This window comes from Crotalus tigris, unplaced genomic scaffold, assembly GCF_016545835.1.
Source record: "Crotalus tigris isolate CLP2741 ecotype Arizona unplaced genomic scaffold, ASM1654583v1 scf7180000017754.2947050, whole genome shotgun sequence".
Classification (NCBI taxonomy): Eukaryota; Metazoa; Chordata; class Lepidosauria; order Squamata; family Viperidae; genus Crotalus; species Crotalus tigris.
The window spans coordinates 2654493-2677474 of NW_024096616.1; the positions used below are offsets into that span (position 1 = coordinate 2654493).

Sequence of the window (22982 nt, forward strand, 5' to 3'; positions counted from 1 at the left end):
AGGTTTTTTTTTTAAATATTGAAGTATTTATGCATCTATGCAAAGGACATGCAAAAAAAAAATCCAGGATTAATAGAAGCAGGCCAGGATTAGCTTGTTAACTACAAAGAGGAATATTTTTTTTTTCCACTCTGCACAACTGCATGACAATCACTGTAAGCACAACTACTTCTATGATGCATGAGGCCTCTCCAGCTAGTAAAAATGCATGGCAATGCATCACTGCACTGCAGTCAATCTACAGGGATACGATTCAGTGAGAAGGTACCCCTTAAAGTCTTTAGCAAAAGTGCCAGTGTAAAGAAATAAGGTACACCCTACTACCCGCTTACATTTCTCCAGTATTTCACAGGAATCCATAAAAATATAACGGTGCATACAATAAATATGAATTTATCACACTAACATACAGTATACATTAAGGCATGCAGGATCATCACATATCAGCTGCATTAGATAGTAGGTACATTTTCTATCATTTAACATGTATCTGCAATACTAGCTATATTTCTTGGTTGGGCCTATTATAGCAGAATTCAGCCATGGATGCTTTTTGATGGGCAAAATATTTTCCACAAAATATACTATTATGTACTCCTTCCATACTAAATCATAAATTATTTTAACTAGGTTTGCTGAATAAGCCACAATGGATTAAGATTCCCATGGATTCCAAACCAACAAATATATTATGATTTAAGCAAGATGTGTGAACCAAGCCTATGAATTCTCACTTCCCTTAGTCTGTACATTCTCTAGTACTGTGAAGCAATGATACAATACCCCAACAGAAATCTTCAAGGACTGTCAAAGCTGGAATATCAATCCCTGCTTTATGTTGACTGATAATAATACAGGTGATCTGACTGAAACCATAAAATATGCTGGCTATTAAAACAAAAAAGACCTCATTCATTCAGGTCATCCCTAAAGCAAACAAAAAAAATGTAAAAGAGATGGGTGGGATATGAAAAGACATGTTTAATGAAACTGAAATTTTGATGATTTTTTTTTATAAAAGTCCCTCGGTATCAATTTATGATTCTTGGTTAGAATATGTGCATGCTTCTAATTAATTGTGCCATTTTTATCTTGGCTCTAAGAGCAGGTGGGAAATTTGGTCTTCACTCTAACCTAGTTTTAGATAGAGACATGTAACCAAATGTCAGTAGCTATGTGGCATATGCATAAAGCTAAATCAGTTTTGGCTTTGTTTAGTTTTCACATAGACAATATCAGTCAGCACATGCTACTAACTTCAAGGATCTCAGTGGTGAACAAAGTAACATGTCTTCTCTGGCATATCTCCCAAAATGTGGTCAAGAAAAATCAGCATAAAGGGAAGCACATGAGGCATGCTTAAACATATGAGGCAACAGAAACAGAAACTAATTGAGCCATGATGAGTGGGAAACAACAGCTGCACATCTTCACAGCTTACTGAATGTGCTTGTGGGAAGAAAACAATGTTTTATACTTCTGGTAAGAAGGATTTGGCATTGATCCATCAAGAATGACATATTGATCAAATGAGGCTGTTGCTATGTTCTGAATATTAAAATTTAGTGGTAAGAATGCTTGCAAGAAATTAATACTTTTAGTTGGATACACATAGGCTGTTTCAAGCTTACATTTTTATCATCTAAAATTATGTACCTTGCATTTCATGTTGCCTTACTGAGAAAACTCATTTGTGTAACTTTTCAACATGACCAGAGGAGGAAAAAAGCATCTTGTCCAATGTTCACATTCAATAAAACAGAAACTGGTGGGAATTAAGGGTGACAAATCATCCTGGTATCTATTAACCTAAATTACATGACTAAGACATTCTTCCTTCTGCATACATACTTCTTAGTATTCTAATGGAGATATTCTGAACTCACATAAAATAAAATGGAACACACTAGTATTCACATATGCACTACTGCAGGGAAAGCTGCACTGGGGTGAGGGTATTAAACAAACATCCTTTTCAGTTTATTATGATGATCCACATTTGTGCCAAAGTTAGTGATTCATCAAGGCTAGATGAATAAGAAATAGGCTCCTATGAAATGTTAGATTATCATTTTTCCATTGTGAAGGGGAAAAAAATCAGACTTTCCCCCCCCCACTGACAAATACACAAAACTAAATAAATGTATGTCACTACTGTAAAAGATAAATAGAAGCCATTGAAATGAGGCGCCATGAAGCATTACAACAGTAGACATCAAAGATGTAGTTCTAAAATACATCTACTGTATAAAAATTCTATTCACAAAGATACTGCAAAAATCCCACAAAGATCTATTAAAGCAGACAATGAAATTGTAAACTTGGCTCTCATTAACTGAAGTCAAGAAAGAAACATTGACCTCTTTGTTCCCAGATTCATTCTGTGTTCTGTAAGTTTAAAAATTAGATTTTGTCCAGAAATACTGGTCTGGAAAACTCTTTTTCTGTATCTGGTCTGGTCTGAAAGAGAAAACTCTTTTTCAGGAGTTTAAACAGTAATGACAGGCAGTCATATGTCTTTTTAAAAAAATTCTGATCCTCCTCACCTTGTCTCCCTATTGCTTTTTTTCTTACAAAAGAAAATTCAGTAAGAAATTAAATAATAAATAGGAGCACACTGTCTTCTGATAGTCAGGGCTTTTTTCCTTACAAGTATCCAGGGTCTCTACCTTAGACACTGCAAAGTAACTATGCCTGTTCTCTAGTTCCTTCATGAAAACTGCCAGGTCTCTTAAAGACAGTGAGGAAAAAAAAAATTACACAAAGACATTTTGCCCAGATTCTAACTATCGTCCCAGTACTCACTCACCATTACTTAATACAGCTAAAACATCTGTATCAAAATGAAGTTTTCATTAACAAACCAACAGTCTAATACAATACAGCACTTTTTTTTAAAAAAAAACCTGAAAGTTGTGTACTAGGAAAGCAATAATTAAAAACGGTTGTTGCCTGCAGCATCAGAAAGCAACTTCCCAATTTAAATAAATAGTAGCATAGAATTCAGAAGGATTTTTTTCCAAGTCATTGTGCAAAAAACCTTTCTGGAGCTATATGATACCCAGGACCACACCCAGCCCCTAGAAAGCAGAAGGGGACCAGTGCAATAGAGGGCTTAGAGTTATCAGACTCCTTTGCCAACATATGGCAAGCATATTAACTGAAAATATATTATTCTGTATTAAATGGTATAAAGTCTTTTCCATCCTGTGTGGAAATTCTGTGGAACATTTGGAAGAGAGCATAGTCGGGTAAAATTCCCCAAATAAATCAATCGGGTAATAATTTTCAGAGATGAAAATAATTAGCCTTGAAAGCAAAAAGAAGTAACATTATAAATGTTTTATTTATTTATTCTTTTTCGATACTTAATTTCATGAGGTTTAATTCCTACAACTAACAATCCCTGCCAAATACATTCTCCTGAAGTTTAGATAAGGCCAAAAATGGTTTCCCTCAAAAAGGGCCCACAAGATTTCAACTGTGCCTGATTATTAATAAAAAAAAAAAGGTAAAGACAATTTTCAAATGCAATTGTACAACACTAGCAGAAATAAAGCCCCCCAAATAGGCAGTATCTGCATTCTTCTAGTTTATCAGTTTACAAAAAGTTTATGAAGATTTTTTTTCAAGATCCTACACATGTATGATACTATTTCACTTCTCAGATTTGAAGTTGGTTACAGTTTAAACAAATAACTATTTTGTTTGGATGAAGGGATGCAAAGACTGAATTACACTGGGGGGAAAAATCATCAATTTATTGGAACCATTTTCATTGGCTGTAACCATGTTGACAAAATCCCTCAAAAGATTTTCCTTAGTTCAGCAAGACCATCCTAAATAACTTAGTAACGTCTCTTCCCACGTATAAAAGACTTAAAAAAGAAAAAGAAGAAAGGCAAGAAAAGAAAAAGTTCTCTATGACAGAATCACCGAACAATGCTTAGCCTGAGTGTAAGCCAACCTCGCCGGCGCCTTACAAATATACATTTATAGAGAACAGTGACAAACGATGAGTCCCAACCCCCCCTTATGTGAATCGATGTGGCAGTATTCCCCGTTTATGAGTTTGCTAAATAAAAACTGTTTAGCAGCTGTTACCAATACAATTGCTGAATTGTTCATATTCTCTCTCTCTCTCTCTCTCTCTCTCTCTCTCTCTCTCTCTCTCTCTCTCTCACACACACACACACACACACACACACACACACACACACAAACATAGAGGAGGGGGGGAGGGAGGGAGAGGGAGAGAGCTATAGGCAGGCATACAAATCCTTACTTTGCTGGGCCGACGCCTCTTCTGCTCTCTAAGGCTGTTGAAAGGAGAGGCCGCAGGATCCACCGCTAAGCAACCGGGCTCTTGCTAGGGCAGGGATCAAAGGCAGGCAGGCAGGCAGGGAGGCAGGCAGGCCGGCCTCGGTGCAATGCAGCTGTTTCCTCCGCGCTCCGCTAGAGCCGCGACGTCACACGCCTCGGAATCTTCCAATTCTGGCCGGCCCTTGGCACCACCCTCGCTCCCCTCTCGGGGGAAAGAGAACGATGTTTGCTGCAGAGAACGCCACGCTCGCTATAGCGGGCGAGCCTCTTTTTCCACATCTCTAACTTGCCGGGAAAAGAGATACCACCCAGAGCACATCAGTAAGGAAAATGGCTTGCATAGATGTATCTTGTCTCAATTTTGGGATCGCCTTTCTCTCAGGGATTTGGGAGAGGAGACAATTTCTGCACGTGGACCCAGCAGATGGAATTCTGTTGAATTGCTTCTGAGGAAGCATGTTCATGAGGTTAGGATACAGCAAGAATATGAATGGCCCCCTCTAACACACACAAAAAATGTACTTAGTCCTTAACAGAATGCAATAGAATGCTGGAAAATGAAATTTATTATGTGCCTTGGGTTTAAATAAAAATGCAATCTTTAAACTTTAATCACTTGCCTCCATTGTGTCAAGAAGGTGTTTAGACTAATACACAGAATATCCAGAGAAAATATATCCAGAGAAAATCACTTTGAGTTGATAGGTCATGAAGGGCCCAGGCTGGGGAAGACTGAGTCAAATTATACTATCCAGGTAGGATGATACGAATATCTAAAAAACCTAATTAGGACTGGGTCCAGCATCCTTGAGGAGTTGTCATGAACCCACCACAGAGATTTGTCCTGGCCTTCTTTAATTCTGTCTCCATCTAACATGGATAATGAATAATGGAGATGCCATTTTAATTTCCATTGTGTTTTTGATGTAGCATCCTTCTGAAGCACTGAAGAAAATTAAAATGGAAAGTAGATTCAACAGCCTGGAAGAATGCTGTGTATTGCCACATAACCTGCAAGATGATGCTATTGAAAAGTTTTGAAAAGTAGTAGTTGTTGCTTTTGCTGCAGCAGAAAGTAGAAAGTAGAAAAAAGAAATACCCCCTTTTCTAAAGTGAAAAACTCACAAGAAATAACCAAGTTCTTATTGACACCTAAGGCAGAAAAACATTTCCTTCCTAAAAACAAATCTATTAACTATCTATTTGAGGTTACTCCAAAATAGCTGTCAGAATTGACAGCTCCAGTTAGCCTAACAGTAGGACTGATCCTGCTTGCCAAAAGTCAAGGGAGGCCCCAACAGAGAAGACTTTCCTCATACTTGGAGCTAGTAAGCATTAGCAGCAGCAGCAGCAGCAAAGGACAAGAGCTCAAAAACCACAGATGGGTCACGTGACTTAAATCAAAGACAACATCCCACTAAATCTAACTTTATGACCATATATGGATAACTATAATTTTCCCACTTTTTTTTTAAGAACAGTATCTTCTGGCTCAATGAAATATGATCTCTTAGCTTTGCTTGCCTCCCCCTCCCTCAGCAAATGCTGTTTCATTAAATAAAGTATAACACTGAATGTTTCATTCTTCTGATGTGGCATACATGGTTTGCTTGTGTTTTTAGTTTTGAATGCTGGAATCTGTAAATTGCAGTATACTAACTCTATGCCATATGCAGAGCAGCCATTTCATTCTCATAATAACAGTAGCTTGGTAACTAGGGGGGACATGATAGCAGTGTTCCAATATTTCAGGGGCTGCCACAAAGAAGAGGGAGTCAATCTATTTTCCAAAGCACCTGAGGGCAGGACAAGAAGCAACGGATGGAAACTAATCAAGGAGAGAAGCAACCTAGAACTAAGGACAAACTTCCTGACAATTAGAACAATTAACCAGTGGAACAACCTGCCTCCAAAAGCGGTGAATGCTCCAACATTGGAAGTTTTTAAGAAGAGACTGGACAGCCATTTGTCCGAAATGGTATAGGGTTTCCTGCCTGAACAGGGAATTGGACTAGATGACCTCCAAGGTCCCTTCCAACTTTACTACTACTACTACTACTACTACTACTACTACTACTACTACTACCACCACCATAAATTCCTCCCTGTCTTCTAGGTGTAGGTTTTCTTAAATTCACTGAAAAAGGAAGAATAATCTGATTAACCTACAAGTAACTTATCTCTAAAAATGCAGGCTGGAATGGAAAATTGAGCATCTGTCTAACTCACATTATTGGAAAGACTACCTTTCATTACTTCTCATCATGAACATTAACTGTTGATTATTCCAAAGCGAGAATCCACAGTTCATTCCAAAGCAGCTTTCCTCCTTCAAAGTAGCCTTCCCAACCTGGTATCTTCCACTTATGTTAAACTACTTTTTGCTATCATTCCCAGCAATTATAACCACCAGATTGGAAGTTGCTCTAAAGCAGTGGCACCAGGGACCCGTTCCATGGAGAGAGGTTTTTCTGCAAACCAGAGGGGGCATGATTTCATGTGCTGCCTGCATCCTGGAGATGGGGCTTCACTTGTTTGCACGGAGCAGTTTCTGGCATGCTGCAGACCATGGACTGGGGGCTGGGGACCCCAGCTCTAAAGCATATCTCTATTATAATTCTGTTGCCTTTTCTGAAAATCTCCTACATTGATACCTGATTTTTTAAAAAATCAACACTTGTTTTACTTTACCCTGTTTTGGGGAATTAATACATTTTTGTAATAACATTTCAGAGCTATTGTCCATGATTATTTGGCAATAAGGATTAACGAATTCCTTGATATAATTAGATTGCTCTACTGTATATGGGATGCATTATACAAAGACCCAGCTCTCTAGAAAAGGCTTTAATGCTGGGAAAGGTGGAAGAAAAACTCCCTGCAAGGAGACATAAGGCAGCGAGTTTACTGTTCTGGGAGCCAACGGCTCACCATCTTGGCCCAAGCCATGATTTGGCATCCTCAAAAGATTGCATACTTTTTTTCTTAATTAGTTTTGGAAATGGTTTGTTACCTGCTTTTTCAGTATTAGGAACCTTCAGAATGCAAGTTTCATACACTGGATGAATCTCCTACAATCGTTAGCAAAAGAAGTTTCATGTAAGTTTAAGAATTTAAAAATGTATTTTGGAATACAGGTAGTCCTCGACTTTCAACTGTTCGTTCAATGTCCATTTGAGTCTGTTTAACTCTGTGCTTGAAGTTACAGCTGTTGCATCACCCCTACAGTCACATGATCAAAATCTGAGCATTTGGCAGGGTGCCCACCCTTACAACTGCAGGGACACAGCAATTCACCCTTCCCCAACTGCCTATCTCTCTCCTCCATCTCAGCAGCCCACCTGGCCCATTGGCATGCACAAAGTTGCCATGGCTCTTTAGGCCTTGGCCTGATCCCTGGCTAGCTTTCTCCACCACTCAGGCCCTATTTCCACCCTGTCATCCCCGAGTTCTCATATCTGTATCTTTTTCTGCAGCTACTGAACGAGCCTTTCTAGCCTTCAGAATGATCGCTTTCGCTGGCTTTCTACTCAGAAAAGAGCCTTTCTAGCCTTCAGAATGATCGCCTTCACTAGCTTTTAGGCCAAAAAGGCAAGAAAAATTCTGAAGGCTAGAAAGGCACTTTTCTCTTTTGTTCTAGAAGGACAAAGGCTATAAAGGCTCTTTTCAGGCCAGAAAGCTAGTGAAGGCAATCATTTTATAGGCTAGAAAGGCTTTATCAGCAGTGGTAGGAAAAGGCAAAAGTAAGTAGACCCCAATATGGTGAGTTGGGGGGAGGGCCCTGTCTCCCCTGGTTTAGTGGGATATGGAGAGGGGCCAGGCCTCCCAGCTTTAGCAGTTTCCACATGCCTGTGGGCCTGTATTTTATCTGTTTGTATCCTGCCTTTATTATTTTTACAAATAACTCAAGGTGGGAAACATATCCAACATATCTTCCTCCTCCTATTTCCCCCACAACAACAACCCTGTTAGATGAGTTGGGCTGAGAGAGAATGACTGGCCCCAGGACACCCAACTGACTTTCATGGCTAAGGCAAGACTAGAACACGTGATCTCTCGCTTTCTAGCCTGGTGTCTTAACCACTAGACAGGCTCTAAACTTTAAAAGGTACAGGGACAGTTACAGGTGGCAGGTCTCCCAGAGCCTCCCTCACCCCCTGTGCCAGCCTTGTGTAGTCATTTAATCATCACAATTAGGAGAGCTAGGATTGTGGTCATTGAACAAAGCGGTCACATGATCATTTCACTTAAGTACAGTTTTGATCAGTAATCAGTAATCTCAGTTGTGATGGGACGTCAAGAACGAACTGTAAACCAGCGGTTCTCAACCTTTGGGTTGTGACCCCATTTAGGGTTGATCGACCATTTCACGGGGGTCGCCAAGCAAGGCTGTCCGCCATTTTTTTCCCTTTTTCCGGCGGGTGCCTTACCTCCCTTGGGCTGGGCCAGCTAGTGGCCCAGCCGGTGGTCGACCTGCTCTGTCTCTGCCGCTTGCCAGCTACGCCTCGGCTGGCACAGGGGGCGGCACCACGCATGTGCGGCACTCCCGGGCAGGGAAAGTCCTCGACTTATGACTGGTTGAGTAGTCCTCGACTTACGACCGGTTTAGTCCTTGACTTACGACCGGTTTAGTTCTCGACTTACGACTGGTTGGGGGTCGCGGCATTAAAAAGGTTGAGAACCACTGCTGTAAACAGATAACGAATGATTAGAATGTTGATTTGGGAATGTTATAAACAAACTAGATGGCTAGATGAACTTGAAATAACAGTCTTCATTTCTACAAACACTCCTTTATGATTTGGCATGTTTACAAACCAAAATCTATATTTAGGATCTAAAGTGAGCATCTTGAAAATCTGCAGAAGTGTGAAAGGAAATAAGGTGCAAGTAGATTAATTGCTAAAAAGCAAGATCAAGAAAAAAGCTTAGCCAAAAGCATTTTCTTCTGCTTGATCAAGAACAAATGAGAAAGAATACCTGATTTCAGGTTAAATAACTGGCAGTTAAATTAATTTGCCTAGCTTTGATCATTCTGATTGAAGCATCAGTCTTCAGTATTTTATCTCCACCTTCATGAATAGGCACATGACGATTTATTGTATGAAAAGTGATTCTCTTTTATTTATTTATTTTTGGCTATTTTTAAAAAGGCCATCTTCAAATCGACCTTTGGCTACTATGTTACTCCTCTGCAACCTGCTGACTGAAGAGAGAACAGCAACAGACTCAGCTTTTCCACTCAGTCATTTTTGTCTGAGAATATCTGAGAGCATTTTTATACACAACTGCCCTTGTCACTTCTTGAACTTTCCCCAGATCCTTTTCACCACTTTCTCAATGGCCAGCAGCTGTCCTTTGCACAGCCTCCAAGACCTCCAGATGATTCTGCAGCTGCCCATTAGAAGAACACAGAATATAACATTGAACTAGTGTCTTCCTTCCCTCACTCACTGCACATGTTTTTCTTGGATAGAGAGACTATTTATAGCTTTCTCTCTCTGTGTGTTCACAAACTTCAGCATAAAGACATTGCAGAGTTAGAAGGGATTTCCAAGAATGAGAAATGATCAGCTCCCCCCCCCCCAACACAAGCTTTGCAGAGTTCCAGCATGCTCATTTCCAAAATAAACTTAGCAATTCTGCATGGACTATGCTGTAGCTGCTCTACAAAAAACTATTGTACAATCTCATGGGACTTGCATCAATCTGGAACTGGCTCTAAAGCCCTATATGGACCACCCTCAGGTTAATTGAATATGGTGTTTGTATTTTTCCATCAAGAGATTATTTTCTACACAGCCCTCCAAATTAGCTTTTTCTAAGGTTCATTCACTTGAATCAACATATGACGTGCATTAAAATGATTAAGGAAATATTGTTTGCAAAGTATAACAGAATAAGCTTTTATGTAGTATTACATAATTATTTCAAGCTATTTGGTTTTGTTTCCATTTACTTGTCCGTGCATCCAACTGCAGTTTGTGGGGTAAGAATTTTCATGTAAAACATTTATCAGTTTCTGATTCTTTTCTTTGTTAATATGCATTCCTCCAGTCCTCGAGCTAGCAAAACAGTATGCTTTTTTTAAACAAAAAATAAAAAAGTGACATACAAAAGTAAAACATACATTGAATACGGAAGAAAAAGACAAAAAATAAAAACAAAAAAGATTCATAAGATAAATATAAATAACTTATGAATTAGCTCAATTGTTAAGTTTATCAGCAAATCTGGACCATATACTCCCATTATGTGTATCGGAATGACTATGGTAGCCTTCTTTAAATATCTGAAAGAATATCACACATAGAAGAAAATCTGGATCGTCTCTTTCTGTTTCAGATGCAAGTCTGGAGTTCCATAATCTCCCTCTTTCAGATGGTTTCTCGTCGGAAAATAATAACTGCTAATGGCTACAGAGAATCACACCTGCATCGCTGCCTTAATCTCCTGGATTTAGTAGCCTTTGGTGTGGGCAGTACTCTAGGTGCAGGGGTGTATGTCTTAGCAGGGGAAGTAGCCAAGAATACGTCGGGACCCAGCATTATCATTTCCTTTTTGATTGCTGCTATGGTATCCATTTTGGCAGGATTTTGTTACGCTGAATTTGGAGCCCGGGTGCCTCTAACAGGATCAGCATATCTGTACAGCTACATCACAGTTGGAGAGCTATGTGCATTCGTCACGGGGTGGAACCTGCTCTTGTCCTATGTAATTGGTATTATCATGGCTTGGGCCTCTCCATTCTAGTACTGTGTTAGATTTCAGTTATATCAGAGCTTAAGTAGATGTGAATTTCTAGAGAGAATGGGGTTCAATATTATAGCCCATTTAGTTTCCAAACTCCATATCTTTGGGCTGCCCTGGGAAAGGCCGTTGTTGAAAATGCTGTAGAATCTAAAGATCCTCTGCCATGCAGCGTAGACTAGGCAAGGGGAACTCTAGTGTAATTCAGCCCATGAGGTTTCTTTATTGGCCTGTGAATGCTAGGAGGCACAAAGCCAATTCATTGTACAGTTCCTATTTCAAGGTATTTTAAATGCACTGAAGTGTTAGCTTTGCAGTAAGCCCCCTTCTGATTGTTGTCTGTGTGCGTGCAATTCGGGGCCTGTGTGAAATAGAAGAATTGGACTCTGCATCTTAGGTTGTATATGAGTGGGATATTAAAAGGGATGGAGTAAGTTTGTTTGTTTATTTATTCAATTTCTATAGCCACCCATCTCAAGTCATATACTAAACTTTTGTCTTAGGCTGTCTCTGGACCTACAACTCCTTCCTCTTCTTCTCCCTCTTCTTTTTCTTCCTCCTGTTCCTCTTCTTCCTCCTCCTCCTCCTCTTCTTCCTCTTCTTCTTTTGGTGCCTCCTCCTCTTCCTCCTTCTCCTCCTCCTCTCCTCCCCCTCCATAGAACCCAGCAATTATCAACATCTTCCTGTGCAATGTAGATGTGTGTTCATAGAAGAGATGATTGGACTGCAAAATATGTTGCTTTTAAAGTTTGGTATGCTCTGCCTGATATTTGACAATACTTGGTTTACCTGGTCTCTTCTCTGTAGGAGCCTCCAGTATAGCCAGAGCATGGAGTGCTACTTTTGATGAAATTTTGGGTAAAAACCTGGGGAATGTTTTCAACATACATCTGGCCACGAGCATCCCAGGCCTGGCTGAATATCCAGATATCTTTGCTGTTTGCCTCATTTTCTTGGTTACAGGTATGTTTGCACGATTGTTTCTCAATCTTGTTACTGTTAAAAACCAACCCCGTATCAAGGTAACCATTTTCTAAAAGCAAACAAATCTATCTTCTTATTGTGCCCTTTGTTAATCTCTGACAGACCCAAATGATGGTATCAAAATCTCAGTTACACTGTCCCAATCCTGCAGATACCACTCACAAGCTCATTAGATTTACTGTTTACTATACCTGCTAGCATGCCATGTGTTTTCAGGGCAAGGAATGGTTTTATTTAATATGTGCATGGATGTGAATTTTGGGTGTTAAATTCCAACTGATTGGGAGCAATAGGGTTTGAAAAGGCTGCAAGAAGACATTGGCAGTTGCTAAGTACTAGAGTACTAAATAAAAGTTTGTTATTTGCTTTCCAAATCTACCCCTGCGTAACTGTAGAAACTAAAAAACGAGATTCTTCTAACGGCTTTCTAGTAGCTATCTTCCTAGACATGTTTCATGCAACAATATTAACATGCTTGCTTTATTTCAGAATAGACCAGGTTCCATTTGGGTTATATGGACTGCTTTCAGAACTTCAGAAACCTTTCACAGCATCTATGGGAGGTGCTGAAGATTGCACTGAAGATATCTGACGTGGAAAACCTGCATTCTGATCTGTAGTCCCTTTAACAATTAGCATCTCCACAACCTATTATTATGTTATTTGGAGTGCTTGATGTAGCCCCATCCATTAAGATTGTAATGAACCCTAACCCACAGATATTTAGGTCTCCCTCTCTCCTTGGGTTCTAGAAGTTCCTAAGACGTGGCTTGGATTCTAGGCCTGGGGGCTGCTGAATTTTTGCATATTGGGGAGTATTGTTTTGGTCTGGTTGGTTTAATATTTTTTAAATTATGTATTAGACTGATTGGATGGCGCTCAGAATCTTCTTGGTGTTAGGTGGCATTCACAAATCCAATAAATAAAATAATGCAGGAAATATCCCTAGCTGGTTCTTTTGGCAATTATATGTTACAAGCTATTTAGAATCAGAAGCTGTATTTTCAGTTAGTAAAGGGAGCTTGTTCAACAACATATCCAGATATTCTTGACATACGCTTTCATATTGTGCCATACGCAATTCGTAAGTATAATTCCTAACAACAATAAGATCTTGGTACAAATCCTATTCTGCCTTCTTTGTTCCACAGGCCTCCTCTCCATAGGCATAAAAGAATCTACCACAGTGAATAAAGTCTTTACAACTATTAATGTGGTCATCCTTGTCTTCATAACAATTAGTGGGTTATTTAGAGGAGACCTGAAAAATTGGACATTAAGTGAAGATGATCTGCGAAGGCTTATTGACAGTAACCTTAGGTAAGAAACTAGTCTGATCAGTGCTCAAGTAAAAACCAACAAATGTCCACAAAATATGTTTTCAAAAGATTCAGAATCAGTTTACAAAAAAAGAAAAAGCTTTTAAGTATGTGAATGTTTTCTGCAAGGTACCAGATTCCTGATATTTCTGTTTATTGTTAGAGGAATAGCTAGAATTTATTTCATTTGTGAGCTGAGCTGCCCTTTCTCTAGAGAAATCAGGAACTTTACTTTTCCCAGTGTAACATTCCTTCTATACCCCACAGCATTCTAATTGATTTTAGTAGTTAAATTCACCAAGATCATCCCAGAAGAACAACACTTCTTTAAAATACTTTCTTTCCAATTGGTTCAAATATACCCATTCAGCTCTTTCTCAGATTGATTTATTTAATGTGTTTTTTCTTCAAAGTAACCAATCTGTGGTTGGCAATGACACCTGGAAATATGGAACTGGAGGGTTCATGCCATATGGCTTTTCAGGCACTCTGGCTGGAGCAGCCACATGTTTCTATGCTTTTGTTGGATTTGATTGCATTGCAACTACAGGTAAGAACAGTGCCAGATTAAGGCCAGTTGATGTTCTACACACAGTGGCGGGATTCAAATATGTGAGCAACTGGTTCTCTGTGTGGATGCTGCTTCCGGAAGTCCATTCTGGGCCTGGGCAATAAAAAATTAGCTACCGGTTCTGCCGAAATGGTGCAAACTGGCTGAATCCCACCACTAGCTACACCTGGTCCAATAGTGATGCCCCTTGGCCCTTCCAGGTCTCAACAAGAGCTGAAAAATAGAGCATGGCAGTGAAAAAGTTAAGGGCAAGATACCAGAGGGGGGGACTTTGTGGTGTCCCTTCCCTTGGTGACATAAGCATGTACTTATTTTGCTTAATGGTTAATCCATGGATAGGTAAGAGTATAGAGCAATGCAAATTATTGATATTCCTATTTGGCAATTATATGGCATGTGGTCTGCTTACTTGAGATAATTATTTCTCATAATATCTGCCTGGCTGATCTGATCCTACAGAGTTTAAACACTCTGGGTTCCTTTGATTAAACAATGTCATCTATTGAGATCCTGGAAATATGCCTTTTCTGTAGTAGTGCCTACCTTTTGGAATGAGCAGTGCCCCCCCTGCCCCCCATGATCTGAATGGCCACCACTCTGCTGTTGTTTAGATGAGCTGTGAGGACCCAGAGCTTTGGCGAGGAAGAGTGAAACTCCGTACTTTATTGAGCAGCCAGAGATGTTGAGAGTTGGGCAGCATACAAATTTAATAAATTATTATTATAAAAATTGACATGAATTCAAGAAGAGATATAGATCCCTTTAAAGGTATCCTATGTTCTGTTGTTCTCCTAAGAGGAAGATGGAAAATACTCTACATTTTTGGTGTCTGAAATAAGATAATTAGACAATACCTTACCAGAATGAAATCGGCCCATGAAATCTGGTCATCTAGAGATGGCGTGTTAAGAATCACTCCCCCTGCCCCAGGAGATAGACCTTTTTCAAAGCTCTTTCCCTCAGAGGTATTTATGTCCCTTACTCACTAAGTCTAGAAGTATCTTAAAGCCATATTATTTCAATGTGCTGCTGATCCCAGTGAGTGATTGCACAGTGGTACCTAGTAGCAGATGAATTCCTTTGGGCTTTTATTTCTCTTTCAAAATTTTGGTTTTATATCTGTGCACAATTCATACATTTATTAAATAAATAATCAGAAGTATGAAAGTGTATATTACAAAGTGATCTTTAGGGTTCTCATGTCCGTATTTAACAGGTGAAGAAGTGAAGGATCCTCATAAATCTATCCCCCTGGGAATCGTTTTCTCACTTCTCATCTGTTTCATGATATATTTTGGTGTTTCTGCTGCCTTGACCCTCATGATGCCCTATCACCTTTTGGATCCACTAAGCCCATTGCCAGTGGCTTTTGAATATATTGGATGGAGACCAGCCAAGTATGCTGTTGCTGTGGGGTCACTCTGTGCACTTACAACCAGGTAGAGCTACTTCATATCCTTATGTTTTAAGAATATAACAACAATCATCTTGTCTAGGATTTTCTAACTATAGCCATATAGATATGTCCAAAACCATGACAAAGGCAGGAAGGCAACATGTCACACAATGTTGACTCACTAACTATTGATTTTAAAGGTTCTGAAACTTAGGTTCCCTTTAACTGTCATTAATAAGCTCTGGTAGATCAGTGCTCAGTAAATTTATATGTAGCAATCACTATATTTTGGGAGAGCAAATTCTGTAAATGAATAAATGATGCATTTTATGAGCATGTCTTTCCATCTGATTATCTTGAATCTACAGCCATTCATTATAATTCGATTTTGATTTTTTTTATAGAAAAAATACAGTAATTGATTATTGTTTATTTTACTAGGCTTCTCTACTGCTTCAGTCGAAAGTGACTTGGAGCAATTTACATTCAGAACAGGATTAAAAGAAAAATTACCAATGAAACAAAAGAGGGCAAATACTGTACATAATACATTTTAGCCTGTCCATCCTTTATGTGATTGGCTTTTTAGTGGACCCATTTTGCTCGCTGTAAGAACAAATCACTATAGGTATATGTGTCTCAGGTATGTCAAGTACACGTTGCAGATTATTTTACTTATTTTACTTATTATCAGGTATGGCATATTGGAGGTTAAAATACAATGATTTCCTAAAACATTGTTTTGTCATCAAGCTCTATGGAGGTACATCATTCTCAAAATATCAATTCCATGATTCACATTCCTCCGAAGCTGTAGATTTTTTTCTCTTGCAAAATTTATTCTAATGCATGTAATGCAGATTGCCACTGGAAACAAGTTATTAGCATGGATATTTTACTCTTTTCTTGGGGTTCTTTTGCAGCTTGTTGGGTGCTATGTTCCCAATGCCACGGATTTTATTTGCAATGGCCAGGGATGGACTTCTCTTTCATGTTTTGGCCAGAGTGAATAGCCAACAAAATCCAGTTATTTCAACGTTGGTATCTGGAGCAGTTTCAGGTAAGCCTAGGTATTGTTTTTTCCAGAAAAAATAATGATAAAGATAAATATTCCTTGAGTTGAACTTGACCCTTGTTGAACCATGGCTAGGGCTGTCCATACTTTGAAAACAGTTTAGAGATGCTGTTGACCCCATCTTAAGTTGACTCCCTAAAATAGTGCCTTTTTTTACAGTCTCACTCAAAAATCCGGAAGTTGGGTGCTTTACTGAATAGCAGAGAGGTGCTCACCTCACATGAGGTCCAGAATACTCTGAGTTATTTTCAAAGTACACTCCCTGTTCACACAAAAATTCTCCCTTACCTTATTTCTAACTCAAGGGACTGAAACCATGACAAGCATTTACAAGAGCTGTTTTGGCAAAGTATTAGAGATCTTGTCCTTATACAGATGTCTACAAGAACAGAAAATACTCAACTGATTTTGCTTGCAGTAGGCACTGTTTTCTGTTTTCACAGCACTGCTGGCTGTCCTTTTTGATCTGAAGATCTTGGTTAATGTTATGTCTATTGGAACACTGCTGGCCTACACTTTAGTTGCTGTCTCCATCCTACTTCTCAGGTAATAAGCTGAACTTGTAACTATTGGTACCAAATGAGAATACTGAAAACGTATATATGATTGTCAATAGTTCCAGATATTCATACAGTTCTTTGAATTTAGAATGACTCAATATTAGAAGAATGCTAATGATATATTATCATGTAATATATTATTTTTCATATTCAGTTAATTTCCATAAATAGCATTGATGCTCCTGGAGCATTGCTCCTGGAGCATAGGGTCATTACTCCCATGGAGATTTTCTTTGCAATTTCATATTTCTGCATCTCCCTTTCCCTCTCTACCCAACTGTCTTGTTCTTACATAGAAAATTTTAGTGAGGAATTTGAATCAAAATCTGAAACCACAAAAACTAAGCTGTAGTTTGCTCATAGGTCTCCATTGCCTCCCTTAGCCTTCTTAATTATCTGAAAATGATTTTATTGGCAATGGCTCTGACATATTTCTGACATCATCTGGAGATGCCAGTTCCATCAGAAATAAGACACCATTGATTTTTTGTTAAATACTTTTGCAGGTACCAACCTGATCCTGGTTCTCCAGACCCAATAGAAAAGACAACTGTAAGCAGAATGGCTTGGATAGACCTCCTAATACACCCTGATATAATTCCGTCCCATCACTCTTCCAGACTGGTGGCATACACAGTGTTTATTCTTGGTGAGTGTTGGGCACATTTAGAATTCTGAGAGCGTGCTTTTGGTCTCTTCAGAAAATGGCTGTCATGGAGAAAGGCTTACCTAATTAAAATAGTGGGCATTACCTGTCAGAAACATTCATTAGATAATTGGTTGCTTTCTATCACCACCTCTAGCCCTTCAGGATATAATATTTTTTTCTTTTCTTTAAATCAGCAGCCACTATTTTATTTTATTATTTTATTTTATTTTATTATTTTATTTTATTTTATTATTTTTTATTATTTTTTTATTTTCTAATGATGCCCATGGGAATCCTGAAGCCATTCTTATCAATAAAAGAACATTAGAGATTTTGTTTTGAAGATAGCCAGCTTTTTCCTCTCCCTCCTCCCAATTATTTTGTTAAAATAATCTTTAAAAATGTCCACAAGCATATTCATGGGTTCAACTGAATAATCAACACAGCTAACATCTAAAATATAAAATACCAAATAGAAAAATAAGGAGACAGAGGTTTAAAAAGCACTCAACTTGTTAAAAATCAATATGAGAAGAGAAAGAGATGTCCCTTGACTATTCTTCTAAAGGCAAAAGTTTAGTCCAATATAATCCCTGAAATTGAAACAAAATAGGGGAATATTATTTTTTGTATAGAAAATAACAAAGACATCTTGAAATATTTTCAAAATGTTACCACCAAAGCATTCAAATTGTTTTATAACAGGTTTCTGAATATAGTTAAGCTTTAAAATGTTTGAAAGTTAAGATCATTGTGTAGAAAAGTATGCAGATTTATGATTTAATCACATACATTATAATGTTCCACTTAGAAAGCTAACTGTTGTAGTTTACACCATTTAAACTTTATAGATATGCTTTTTAAATGAAAACATAATCATGGTGTGTGATCTCCTCTTGCCAAATCTAACCAGTTTAAAAGCAAAAAGCTCTCTCAGATTACAAGCAGTTGTTTTAAGTTAATAAAAATCTGATCACTAGCATCCTATCTAGTCTAGATTTCGTTTTGTTCATCTTCATTTAGCCCTTGACCAATCATAACATCCATATTGATGCCCTTGGGCATCATTATCTCTGAGCTTATTGTTCACTGAACATATAAAAATTAGATAAGAAAGGTGTTGCATCAAATAAATGCATAAATGCAGAGTAAATATTACAGCCATCACTTGGAGTAGAAAGAGCCAGATTATATGTGTACTGAACAACATTCAAAACAGCTCTATAACCCTAGAAAAAAGAAAAAAGGCATAACTAACTAATGATTTACACCAGCTTTACTAGTTCCTAAAGGGTTTTAGATTAAACAGTCATGCTAATCTGTCTTGAGCTTTTCCATTGCATGTAAAGGGATGTATAGGGTAGTCTGGTCTTGTATGAGGAAAATGTGCCTGTCCCCTGCATGCTTTTCACAGATCATGTTCTATCCAGCTTTCTTCATCTGTATTGTGTGTGTGCTGACCGCCACAAAATGGCCATGCTTGACATCTGGAACTCTGTGGTGTATTGTCTGCCTTTTTTCCAATTTGCTGGGGATTCTACTAGCATCTCTGGTCATCTGGAGACAGCCTCAAAGTCAGGAAAAAGTAGATTTCATGGTAAGCAGCAAAATACTTAGTTGGCAAGCCAAATATGTGCATGAGGTATGAACATTGGGCAGCCACCCATTCATTAATTGAAGTAATCTGCATCTACAAATGAAACAAATTTGTTTGATTTTTGTTGTTCCCATTACCAATCTCTATCCTGTCCTTATTTCAAATCACTACCGTCACTTGACTTCACTCTCAACCAATGGATGACAAAGTTAACAAGTTTTATGCACCCTAAGATGCTCCAATGGCAGAATGGAGCAAAACAACAACATGGAGATAGGCTAAAAAGAAATTTCATGGGTAAGTTAAGTTTGTTAATGCTGAGATTAGGTCCAGATGGATGGAATCTCCTGAAGGCTAGCTACATAGAGAACTGTGAAGGGGAGGCCTAATAACTTTTCTTTGAAGTCTGTTCTGTTTCTCTTTTTTTTCTAATCAAAGTGTACATTTTTTTAATGGAGCTGCCTCTTCTTTTTTTTGTTCTTCTCATGATTCAAAGCTGTTCTACACTTCCAATAGTTTAGCATTTACTTCAATGATTTGAAGAACTGTGCCCATAGTGGTAGTGTTGGTGTTAAGAACTGGGGTGGAGTGATAGTGATAATGGCATGTTGTTTAGGAGTTCTGTAATTTGAAATAAGGACAGGATAAGATGGGAGTTCTGTAATCACCTCTACAATATGCAGATTTTCATGAGTTTAATTCAGAGGAATGCTGAACCCCCCTAGTACAGTGATGGCGAACCTTTTAGAGACCGAGTGCCCAAACTGCAACCCAAAACCCAGTTATTTATCACAAAGTGCCAAGGTGCCCTCGGGGGAGTGGGGGGTGGCCACTGAGTGGGCATGGCTGCAGTGGTCACAGCAGACTGGGTGAGCGTGGCATCCTGGGGGGCCAACGCCGCTTGCTCCTCACATCCTGCCCTGTCGTTTCCAAACGCCATGTGTTTGCTACTCTGGCAAACTCTGCTGGAGCAACAGTATGTGTGCCCACAGAGAGGGCTCTGAGTGCCGCCTCTAGCACGCGTGCCATAGGTTTGCCACCACTGCCCTAGTAAAATGCTTGGCTTTCTCCTTAGAGGTGTTCCTGTTCTGGCTCAGTTCTGATACACTAAAATTTCTTTAATTAATTAGTTGTTTTTTCTTTATAATAATTCAGTTCTTTTTAATCTAACTTGATCCTGATGATTTTATGGGTGTGTCCATGTACTGTAGTTTTCCTGACAAAATACAAGTGATCTACCATTCCCTTAGTCCAGGATCATTTTTTTCTTCCCAGTCCTGTTTTTTCCTGGATGTGCCCTATTAAATTTATCTTGCTGTATTTGGCTTAAGTATAAAAGATCAGGCAAAGTCAAGAATTTATAGCCACATATTCTCTAACTAAATGCCATAATACAGAAATGTTTTTGTTCTCTTAAAGAAAGAAAGCACAAATTTCAAGAGCCAGAACAATGCACTAAGCTTCATATAGCAAGCCAGGAGCAAACTCAAAAAATAAGCAGGGCCACTCTTTCCCTTTATTTTATTTTATTTTTTCCTTCTATTATTTTTATTTTATAATAATACAGCAAAATCATTCTCATAAACTGCTGCTTTTTTCTTCCGAAACAAAGACCATTATGATTCCCCCCCATTTAGCTCCTAATGATTAAAAGGACAAGAAGTAGAAAAGGGAACTTATCATAGGAGGTGATACTTTTTTTTGTTTTTGAGGGGAAACCAGAGAAAATTTGTAGGGTGAAATAGTTAACTGTAAAAATGTATGCATCTATTTATTTCATTAAAATTCAACAATCCCCCCTGGGAAAAGGGATCTGATTTTTTGTGGGTTGCATAGATTTTAAGAAATACATTGGATATTTTAAGTCTATGCAAAGCGTAAAACATCCATTAACCACCCTCTCACCCTTAGAAAAAGATCAGACAATTTTAACTTCACCCATTTTGGAAGTCTGGGAATCTCAAAAGGAATGTTGGTATATTGTATGAGGCCTATAGAAAGCCACACTTATATTGAAGCCTAATTCCTAAATATCTGTATTAATTTAGGTACCATGCCTGCCATTCCTACCTATCATCAGTATCTTAGTCAATAGTTTCCTGATGGCCCAACTGAGTTATGAAACCTGGGTTCTGTTCTCAGTATGGTTGCTTATTGGTAAGTTTAGCAATGTACTCAGTAGGCTTCAAATCAATAAATCATGATTTGTCCATCTGTTTCCCATGAATACCTGATAAGACAAAAGTTCTTGATTATTATCTCACTGAAGTTACTAAATTCTAATTATGGCTTATTCTTTAACAGAAGAAAGGATTATAGAACAAGGGAGGTCAATTCTGAGACACTTTCTCAAATTCCGTTCCTGCTTATCTGACTGTTGTCTTGGTTGCAGCGCTTTCTGTTCCTCAAGGTTACAAAGAGCTAGTTGACAGTGGAGTCAGTTAACCAGAAGGGTGGTTGATTCTCCTTCAGTGGATGTGTCCAAATGGAGGCTAATCTGTCATTTGTCCGAGATGGTTGAATGTGAATTTCTGCATTGAGCAGGGAGATAGATTCTATTGTCTAAATGACTTCTCCCTATTCTATGTTTTTTTTGGTTTCTGGAGTTATAGAGCAGTTTAAAATTTAAATTAAAACATTGGTTAATGCATCTGACTGGGACATTACCGATGCTTTTCAATGAAATCTGTTTGCACCGCATCAGAACAATAAGACATCAGATCCAAATCATATACAACTCATAAAATAAGGATTCTACCAGCCCAAAGCACCAGAAGAAAGGCAGTTTATTAACTTATTATGCTATTACAGTTTGGGTTGAGGTTTTGATTTAGTGAGTTGTGAACCATTGTTTAACCATGGTTTACTAGACAAACCACAACTGGCTGGAATTGAAAGTAAACAAGGCACATTTTGGCTTAGTACTATGTGCAATTTTTGACTGTATTGTATGACTCAGAGATGAGGTATTAACTTTGATAATCTTGATAACAGCATTTTACTTACAAAGTAAGCCATAGACTATATAACCCTAAGTGTTATTTTATAAGGGTGTTTGTGATGGGGTTATTCTATTTATTTTACATTTTGAAAGGAAAAGAATGATATTGCTGTCCAATGTATTGCAGGTTTTCTCATTTACTTTGGTTATGGAATTTGTCACAGCACAGAGAGGAAGAAGAACAAAGATTTGTCTTTAGAGAAAACGACTCATTTAATAAACAGCCCAGATTCAAATGTCACTTTTAAAAAATGACTTTAAGGAAACCATGGCATGGAATGGTTTATTTCGTTTACTTCTATTTCTCAATAGGTAACAGAAATGAAAACCAGTTTGATACAGAGGTTAAAGCATTAGGCTGGAAACCTGAAGTCCCTGAATTTTAGTCCCACCTTAGGCACAAATCTCAAGTCTTTGTGACTTTAAGAAAATCCCTCTCTCTCTCAACTCTAGGAAGCAGGCAAGGGCAAACCACTTCCAAAACAAAAACAAAAAACTTTGCCACAGATCACAGTTCCTAGAAGGCTCCACACACATTTGCACCACTCAGGTGACCTTGATGACACAGATAAGCCTCCAAGTAGCATTAACGATTCACTAAAAGAATGCAAATCAACAGCAGTCTGCAAGGAGTATAAATCTTTCCATCCCCCACCATCCAATCAGAGCTGAAGAAGTTTCTTGGATGAGAAGTGAAACATCTTCAGAGAAAAAACAAGAAAGTCCAGTTGCTTCGTGAAAAAAGCATCTTTGGGAT

At 38.4% G+C, this 22982-nt stretch overlaps 2 protein-coding genes across 5 annotated transcripts in view; one reads left to right on the forward strand and one right to left on the reverse strand.

Annotated features, from left to right (window-relative positions):
- ANXA6 (annexin A6) overlaps positions 1 to 4425 on the reverse strand; it is a 45940-nt gene extending 41515 nt beyond the window's left edge. For all 3 annotated transcript variants that reach the window (XM_039340918.1, XM_039340917.1, XM_039340916.1), the window contains exon 1: positions 4286 to 4425. The gene's annotated coding sequence lies outside the window, so the exon portion shown is untranslated. The remainder of the gene's footprint in view (positions 1 to 4285) is intronic.
- Positions 4400 to 22869, forward strand: LOC120306893 (cationic amino acid transporter 2-like). Of its 2 annotated transcripts, XM_039340919.1 has the most exons (12): positions 7983 to 8066; positions 10669 to 11044; positions 11881 to 12036; positions 13209 to 13377; positions 13790 to 13926; positions 15164 to 15386; positions 16267 to 16403; positions 16862 to 16964; positions 17485 to 17627; positions 19058 to 19224; positions 21273 to 21381; positions 22353 to 22869. In XM_039340919.1, the coding sequence occupies exons 2-12, from the start codon at positions 10669 to 10671 to the stop codon at positions 22478 to 22480; spliced, it is 1848 nt and encodes a 615-aa protein (XP_039196853.1). In that variant the 5' UTR covers positions 7983 to 8066; the 3' UTR covers positions 22481 to 22869. The 2 variants fall into 2 exon arrangements, with proteins under 2 accessions (XP_039196854.1, XP_039196853.1); XM_039340920.1 differs by lacking the exons at positions 7983 to 8066; positions 10669 to 11044 and adding an exon at positions 4400 to 4644.
- Positions 22870 to 22982: the final 113 nt, after the last annotated feature.